At 35.8% G+C, this 9,300-nt stretch overlaps 1 protein-coding gene and 1 long non-coding RNA gene across 3 annotated transcripts in view; one reads left to right on the top strand and one right to left on the bottom strand.

Annotated features, from left to right (window-relative positions):
* The window catches only part of Rhp (GTP-Rho-binding protein rhophilin), a 292,710-nt gene extending 283,776 nt beyond the window's left edge, over positions 1-8,934 (top strand). For both annotated transcript variants that reach the window (XM_088238614.1, XM_088238615.1), the window contains 6 exons: positions 653-803; positions 1,831-1,980; positions 2,592-3,609; positions 4,159-4,311; positions 6,464-6,502; positions 7,123-8,934. In XM_088238614.1, the coding sequence (XP_088094740.1) occupies positions 653-803; positions 1,831-1,980; positions 2,592-3,609; positions 4,159-4,311; positions 6,464-6,502; positions 7,123-7,335 (1,724 nt within the window). In that variant the 3' untranslated portion in view covers positions 7,336-8,934. The remainder of the gene's footprint in view (positions 1-652; positions 804-1,830; positions 1,981-2,591; positions 3,610-4,158; positions 4,312-6,463; positions 6,503-7,122) is intronic.
* LOC148273506 (uncharacterized) lies at positions 7,308-9,300 on the bottom strand. Its single transcript, XR_015824562.1, has 2 exons — positions 9,026-9,300; positions 7,308-7,350 (listed from the first exon to the last, which is right to left on the bottom strand). It is a non-coding gene; the product is annotated as an uncharacterized LOC148273506 (long non-coding RNA).

Consider the following 9,300-nt stretch of genomic DNA (forward strand, 5'->3'; position numbering starts at 1 on the left):
GTGACTCATAGCTTTGATTTTATAATTAAAATGTGAAATTATTTTTTATTGCACTTCTAATCTTGACAAAAGTCTGTTAGATAATGATGGCAAGTAAGGCAATTACCGACTAATAGAAATGCCATTATGTATTACACACTTACATTAATGTATTTATTTAACTATACGTCATTGGGTATAATTATCTATTACACATTAGATGGACAGTAATAATCGTGGCATATTGTAATAACGGTTTACTGGTAAACTTAAGTTCTTCTTCATTTTGAATCTTTATTCTTTTAATCCCTCATAATGCTGATCACCAAATGTGGTATACTTTGATGACATTGTGAATTTTAAGGTTATTACGTGTAAAGGTTTCTTCATATATGTGGGCTATAATGAAGGTGTTGCTTCTCTGTAAAGATTTATTCATGGAAGATAAAATTCAACGCAGGAGGGCTCTGGTACTGCAGGGTCCCCCGAAAATGGGGACCGATGAACACGACCATCGTTTCGGTAGCTAGGCAAGAGCAAGAAAAAAGAAGAGAGCCTATATATCCTCTGCGGGTTTCTCCACATATCAAACGATAATACGCTGGAACCTGTCCATTAGGATCACCTAATCTAAACAGAAAATGTTCATGAATTGTTTAAATCTTTCTTGCAGCACTTTCTCATCATCACATTGCGACCGGATTACTGAATGCTACCACAACCAGAAGTTCTTCATCAAGCAAAACACAAGAAAGACTAACAAATGTGCATGGGTCGGAACCTAACCTTCCTGACTGGTGTGATTTTACGTCTAAGAATGACAGGTAAGGTTATAAACTAATGATTGCATTTAAAGACAATTGTTGCATGTATCTGAAGCGCTAATGGCGAATTAGCGGGTCCCCCTTTCCACTGGTTGTAAAGCGGCAATCTAAACCCATACTTGTCCAAGTTCTATCTAAAACCGAATAGACAGTACTTTTAAAAAGACTTTTAAAAGCCGGAAGAAATTATAGTGGTCCGGGTCCATAGGACGAGAAGTCCAATAATCGAGTCCAGAGGGCAGGCAAACAGCGTAGAGATGAATCAAACACGAGTAGTAGAGATCAACTGATTTACTATTTGGCTGTGTGCTTTATTTATACTATCAATAAGTGAGCACACTTAGAGGGAAGGAGAATGAGCGCCACTCGCTGGCTCTATCTGTCTCTCTCCTGGCCAAGGCCTGCCCACCCTGCTCCCCTAAGGTGTGAACTTTGCTCCTTATAACATATTTAACAAAGACATATGTAGTTTATTAAAAAATATTTTATTCTAAATGCCTCAGTATGGAAAGGGCCTCCCCGAAACTGACAAATATGAGTCTTTATTGAAAGGGCAGTTCTTTGCTTACACAAACTTATTTCATATCCAGCCTCCCCCTTATTTCATTGGGAAGTTAAGATTTATCTTCAATTTCATCTACAAAGTAAAATAAGGTTTTCTGTATGAAAAATGTAATATGTATACAATTTGTTTTTCTAAACATGTTTAATTACAGGTCACTGACAAAGATACTCCAAATTTTCATACAAATATACACATTTTTGTACAAAAATATCAATTTTACTTTATACTGTCTTGATGTGTACTGATAAAGATAGCGTTTGCAATCGCAGCCCAGGAATCGAATCTTTACTACTAGCCGGATTTATTTTCACTCGTCCAGGGTTCCGGCCTAATCCACAAGAAAGTAAAATTAATGTTCTTCGGCATGGATCATTTTGTTGACAAAAGAAGACCGCACGCTAGAGGAATCAATGGTAGAGGTCCATATTCTTGCAGATAATAATATGCGTATTTTTTTTGCAGAAACGTTGATGGAAGTCCCCTGAAAAGCGGATCTAATACAAATAGTTCCCTAGCTAGTCAAGAAATACAAAAACTGGCCCTCGGTAAGGCGCATTTATTAGAGGCTCTCAATTGTTATGAAGAAGCACTTAGACTACAGAGAATGTGCAGGTTTGTTAAAAAAAATATGTCGCTTTCATTACACATGATAATTTTAGAGCATCACAATACTTCATTTAAGTCTTGAGAAATATTTTATTATGCTAAATGGAGAATTAATTAATTTTTGTGTTCCGTGCCGAGCAAAAAATTAACATCATTTTGAGACACGCCTTAACACAATAAAATCATTTAAAACCTACAAAAAAAAACACTTTTTTATCTATTTGGCCTGATCCACTCATTGATCGGTGCGCAACCCACCTCCATTATCCATTTCTTAATAGCAATTCTATATTAGAGTACTTATTAATTGTCCTCATGGACAATGGGAGTAGGTTGTGTACTCTTTGACCGAGCGTTGATTTTCAATTGTTTTTGGAGCATCAGGGTAGAGCGTCCAGTAGCTCTTGTATTTGTGTTATGGAAGGTAGTGAATATTTTTTGCACTATCTGTAATGTCTTAATTTATCTGTAATGTCTATTCATTCAAAACATGACATTGGAAACACACTATCCACTTTTTAAAAATATTTTATAATTATTTCGATCATCTACCTAATCCTCAAGTTTTTTTCCTATAATAACAGCCAATAATCAATAAATACATTTCTTTTTTACAGAGAACTAAAAAGTAAAGCATCCCTCTGTCGAGTATTGAAACAGCATCATGAGAAAGCGATCAACCAATCTGCTCTTCTTCCCGACGGTCCTGACTTCTCGGAACAACTCGATCCACCAACCATCATGCCGTCCACAAAGTTCCAACTGTCTCTAACGCAGCCTGACTTTGCGCAGCATAGAGTAGAAGATCTCTTCAAAACATTAGGCCCGGTCGCTATTTTCTCCGCTAAAAGACATTGGAGTGCGCCGAGATTAGTTCAACTACAAAAATCACAAACAAACACCAAGTCGAGACAAGACAAACAAAGAGTCGAGAGAGGACGCGTTAATGGGAAACTGTACGAAGACATTCCCTACAAAAACGGAGGAAAAGTATTGAGAAATGTCTCTTTATATGAAAAGAGAGACCGATCTGAAGATAACAGCGCTTACTATTACCAGAGAGATATAATTAAAAGCGATGAAAAATACAAACTACAGCACGATGACACTACAAGATTAGACTACACGGAACAGCGAAAACGAAGCAGTGGTAAATTACCAGTGACTCGACAAAATGGCGTTTATATTAACGGTTACAATAACAATAATTACGATCGAAGAAACAGCAATTCGAAACAAGACATAGACACATTAATAACTAAATATAACGAGAAAAATATGTCTGCAAATGATTTGCGGTATAATATCAAAACAGACGGAAATAGGATAAGAATAAAAAATGATGTTTTTCAAAATGGAAAAGATCTGAATGGTAAAAGTAATGCCTATTTTCAAAAGTCACTTGGTGCTGAAAACTTCGGGTATATGGTGTCGCCAAAACAAAATGGCGAAGTGGATAGTAAAACTAATAGCGACGCTTTGGTGAGGAGAATTTCTAGTGAATGCAATGTAAATAGTTCCCCGGATGAAGGAGAAAATGGACACGAAAAGGTTGTCGGAGACGGGTTTGGATTCTCAGTACGAGGCGATGCTCCGGTTATTATTGCCAGTGTTGAGTCAAGATCACTTGCTGATGTAAGTGTGAACAATATTACATAGATTTTAGTAGAAGTACTGAAGATTTTAGTAGTACTGCCGAGACAGAAGTTTAATTTCATAATTGTTTGAAAAACCCCCCCTTTAATTTTGAATAATAATATTATGATGAATTGGAGAAGTCGATTCAATGCCTAATTTTGTAGTTACATTGTAAATTGTGAGCCCTAAAATGTTGAAAAATCACTTAATTAAAATACGTAGACAATTATTGGAAATTAAGTAATATCGTTACGCAAATGCGAAAACACAAATATAAGATTTCAACATCAAATTTCAAATTTCAGACGGTACTGGTTAAGGTGGTACCACTAATTAACCTCTCACAACAACTTCACACAGTTCATTCTAGCTAACTACGCCCTGAACCTAACTCCATTCAATATTATACCATTTATTAAAACACCCGCTAGGTAGTGCTGAACACTACACATATGTGCGTGGTGATGTGCATGAGCACATTTTAAATTGTATGATTTTTAATCGCTAGTAAACGATAATAAATGCTTATTTATATTCATGTTTCAGCTTGGTGGAATGCGAGAAGGGGATTTCATTGTGGCCATAGGCGACCGGGATGTAAAATGGTGCCCACACGATGAAGTTGTCAAACTTATAAAGGCCTCAGGAGACTCCCTTAGTGTTAAACTTGTAACACCAATGGACAGAAATTATTTAAAGGTATGAACAAATAACATTATGATTTTTATAACCTTAAATACTCTCTTGCGATCAACAGAATAATTTTGATGCATGAAAAACACCTCTTTAAAATCATTAAATATTAATTTAAAAATACCCCGCTTATAAAAAAAGGAAACGTAACTTCACTTTCACCATTTTCCTATCCGCACATAGAGCATTACATTGGTACACCAAATGCAGTGTACCTCAATCATTTCCCAGATATCGATATAAACTTGATTTAGACTTGCAACAAGTTTGAAGTAGCAAAAGAAAAGGTTTGCACCAAGTTTGTCATGGCGACTATGTACACTTGAGACAAGTTTAAATCAAGCTTTCTAATTACCATGCAACAAACTTGCATGATGTTTGCTTCTGCAAAGAAGCTACAGTGTTGCCACAACAAACTTGCAGCTTCTTTGTTACGTTTATCATGACAATATTGTTACAATTTTGCCTTCGTGGACACAAATCCACATAAGGGGTTAAAATAAATACAATAACCTGCTACTATTACTAAATACATTTATTTTTAATAAATAGAAATTACGGCCCTCGCAGACTATTTCTGCCAAAAAAGTTGCATGCTATTGTGATGTCAAATAATTCTCAGAAAATGGACTGAGACTCGTTTGACCAGGAGTGATATTCTGAACGCAAAAGTACGCATAGAAAACACATTTTTAATGCATATTTACATACTTAAAACACGCTAACAGAGCGATGTCTTAGTGCGCAATTCCGTTCAGAATACCAGCCCAGAAATGAGAGTCCGGTGCTTTTTTTTGTCTTTTGACTTTGAAAAAAAATAAAATATGAACACTTTGAGAACTGGTCAAATACACATAGAATTTACCCTGTGCCCGGCCCATTTTTGTGAAATTTCATGCTTTGTGAAGAGTTTCTTAAAAGTGTCATAATTATGAAAATACTGGGTTAAATCAATTGAAACTTCTCACGTTTATTTGAAACAATTTAATAAGTCATTTTTGTATGATAGTTTTGCCAACATTGGCCTTTAGGGAGAGCCACATTGCAATGTTCGTACATATACAGGGTCTCACTCCTTTTTTTGTGCTTTGGATCCCGAAGCCGTGTAATCACGTGATTATAATAACCACGCATTGTGTCCCGGTCCCATGTTTTCACGTAGTTTACCAACAGCAAAAAATAACTAATAAAAGTCACTAGATGTCAATAAAATACACTTTTTTAGGTACCTGGACACGGCGCGTGGTTATGTAATCACGTGACCCGGCTCCGGGATACAAAGCGTTAAAATAATTTGGTGGTGTTGTAGTTAAAACGCTTGACTCACGCACGCAAGGTTCCGGGTTTGATTCCCGGTGAGCACACAAAAATTAAATGTGATTTTTTTATTTTTCTCAAGCCTGGGTTTTCTGTGCTGTAATTCACCACTGTAATTTGGTCTCCTGACCTGTTGTGGTGCAAAAAAAATGTTTTCTGACTAACTAGCTTTTTGTCTCGCGGGATTCCCCATGGTTAAAGTGATCCGTCTTATGATTCAGGTGCCAGTCCAGGGAAATGAACCACCCTTAAAACCAATATTTTTGTATTTTCCTCCTGTTATGGGACCTTAATCATGGTAGGGAACATGCCAACTTTTCTGCAATCTATTTCCTTCTTCAGAATTTTTACCTGAGTGTAGCCATCGAATTGAACACACTCGTCCAGGGTTCCGGTTGTATTTCTCTCTCAGAACTGAATTCTTTAACCGCCCGGGTGCGGAGAAAAAAAAATATACCCAACTTAATTTGCGTACTTTTTATTACTATTCAAAGTTAGAAAATTTTGAATCAATTATTGATGACAAAGATTTTGTATCTATTTAAATAAAAAGATAATTCTTAATAAGCTTATATGGTATAATTCAGTGATGTACTACTTAGATCAACATCAGGTTGTGGTCCTGTGGCTAGTATTCGAACCACGGACCGAAGGTCCGTGGTTCGAATCCCACTCTACCCCAACTCGATTCCATTTTCTAATAGTGATTTATTTACAACTCGTTGAAAATGGCCCTCAAAATGAAATATTTGGGTAAATCATAAGAACGCAAATATTTCTTTTAAAAAAAAAAAAAAAACATATTTATAGAGCTAATTAATAATGTTTGTTTTACTTTCAGGCAACACCTACAGACTTTACGGATGGAAAAATTAGTCAGGTAAGTTTAGTATGTAAATAAATATCGTTGTGATCATAGAACAACGACGGATGTGTGAAAAATGCCACATTGACTTTTTTTTATTTTTGATCTTGAAAAGTTTTTATCGAGGCATTATAATTTCAGGGCCCATGTTTCTAATGGGAAGATTTAACTTCAATTTTATCTATAAAATTAAGTCAAATTAAGTTTTCTGTACGAAAAATAGAATATGTTTACAGTTTACCAATTTTTTACATATTAAAAAATATATACTGTACAGTAGTACAGATTTTCTGTGTCCAGGCGGATGAAGAATACATTTCTGTGTGTGAAATATAACCATCAAGGAATCAAGTGGAGAAATGTCCACCTCAGTGTAATGGTTGGCGCATTCTTTTTTTTTTTTAAAGGAAAAATAAATATTTGCATTCTTGTGATTTACCTAGATATTTCATTCTGAGGCCCATTTCCAACGAGCTGCAAATAACTCACCATTAGAAAATGGAAATCAAGTTGGGGTAGAGTGGGATTCGAACCACGGACTTTTGATTTGCGAGTCCGAGACACTAGCCACGGGACCACAACCCGAATCGATTTTAAGAAATTACGATGTACAAATATTTTTCACATTATTTCAGGTAAATGGTGCCCCCGGCCACAAGAATGGGTCCAACCAGGGTTCCGTGTCCGCAGCCTCCACCACATCCAGTAACGGCTCCACTGGCACCCCAGGGCGCCCCTATTCGGGGGCCAGGAGAGCCCCATCCTGGAACCCCTTCAAGAGGCACAACGCATCGCGGGACAGCAGCTCTAACCGAGGCTCGCACTCCAGTAATGTTATATTCAGATAAAACAAAACATTCAGTCTGTCAAAAAAAGGAAGAAAATGGATAAATAAATAAAATCTAGGGCACAAATTTAGTTTCAGTGCTGCAAAGTGTTAACTACATTTTAATAGTTTAATTTAATTTAGGGATTAACCCATTGCACCAGTAATAAAGATGGCATAATTTGTTCATACAACACACTATTTAATTTGGACACATTTTTTTATTACAATAACATGAAGACTAAATTAATATTTCTTAATAAATAATGTGAAATAAATTGTGATTATTTCATTTTATTATGAAATCAGTAACCGAAATATACTTATTTATGTCATTTTTATGAATAAAGTTATTGTCATTCAGTTTAAATGTAAAAAAAATCACTTCAAAGACAAACAAAGCTTTGGGGGTCAGTGATAAATTGACCTTGCACAGCGATTCGCCGGCTTTGTGTTGCAATGGGTTAAACAGCATAGGCACGGCACACTGGGGTCTAGTGATCAGCGTGTTTGCCTATCATTCAAATAGTCTCGTTTTCGATTCTCGGCATGGTAGACATAAAATGTTTATTTGAAAAGGTGTTTTTACACTGTAATATTTCATAGTCTTTAGGCTGGCACTTGAAGCGTGGGACTGATCATCGTACCTTCATGTAAAGATACAGGCGCCGTGGCACAGTTGGTTAGACGGCTAACTGGGAAACTGGTGTCGCAGATGTGATTCCCAATTTCAAGAAAGAAATCCAAGAAAGATTTTATTCTCAATAATTAATCAGGGTATTGTGGTGTATTTTTCAAAACTCCCTGCCACATTCTCTCATACCCACCTGAACATGAACCTTAGATTGCATTTATAAATGGAACCATATATCTGTTCTGTTTTCACAGTTGCAATGTTACTGAATCATTTTGTAATCACACAAGAAGATACTATTCTTCATAGCATCACGCCTGTGCCTCGATTATGAACGCTATCTTCATCTGTATATATCGAGACAGTATACTTAACTTCTGTACTATCTGTATCTTATCTCGGTATGTTCTACCTACTTGTCTTATCGACATCATATGATCGAAACTAGCCAATGGAATAACCGCAAACAATTAGTCCGTGTTCTTTACATTTTTAACATTTGAAATAGTTTTCATTTATATTTTAAATAGGCTTCTATGATAAAAAGTGCCCGCTTTAAAGCGATTATAAACTCCAATAAATCCCAATTCAAGCAAAAGATGCTTGCTTGAACATGATTTTTGTATGACTTTTGACCATTGCCAAAAAGAAATGCTTAACGATCGTCTGTATTTATCTGAGGTAGTACTGAGCGATTACAAGGCCGACTCTCGATACATTCTCTCAGAAAGATAGTAAAACAGATGGAAAAAATAAAATAACTTAACTATTTTTTTACAGTGGTAACTTTCTAGATACTCTTTATTTGTTAATAGGACAGAAACCTAGCGACATTATTTTCACATCTAGGCGTTTGTTTTATTAAACTGACAACTGTCAGCTATAACTATGTCGGAATATAATTCGACTTCAAAATTTATTTATTTCTCTCTCATATTTTTAATAGGCTTTTAAAAAAAAAAGTGCCAACCTCAAAACCATTAAAAATTTTAATAAATCATAATTAAAGGAAAAATTGCTCGGTGGAACAAAACTTTGACACTTAAATGCAAAGATAAACGTATCGAGGGGTACTTACATCAAAACTTAATGGTGGAGGTATCGGTAGTATGTCTTTGTAGTCGGTTGGGAGACTTTTATCTTCAACTATGACGTCATATTGAAGCTATGTCATTTTAGAGCGTAGATATGTATACTGTGACGTACGATTCGTCTTGTTTCATATCGATGTACCGCCCAAAACTTGAAGGTCAGCTATATGTCTTTATAATAGCTAGATGTAATTTATCTTCAACCATTTACCATCGAGGTGAATGTATGACGTCTTTATCTTCCCATCATAGTCGAGGCCCT

This window comes from Micrasema longulum, unplaced genomic scaffold (assembly GCF_059751315.1).
Source record: "Micrasema longulum isolate JH-2025_06_02 unplaced genomic scaffold, ASM5975131v1 h1tg001930l, whole genome shotgun sequence".
Classification (NCBI taxonomy): Eukaryota; Metazoa; Arthropoda; class Insecta; order Trichoptera; family Brachycentridae; genus Micrasema; species Micrasema longulum.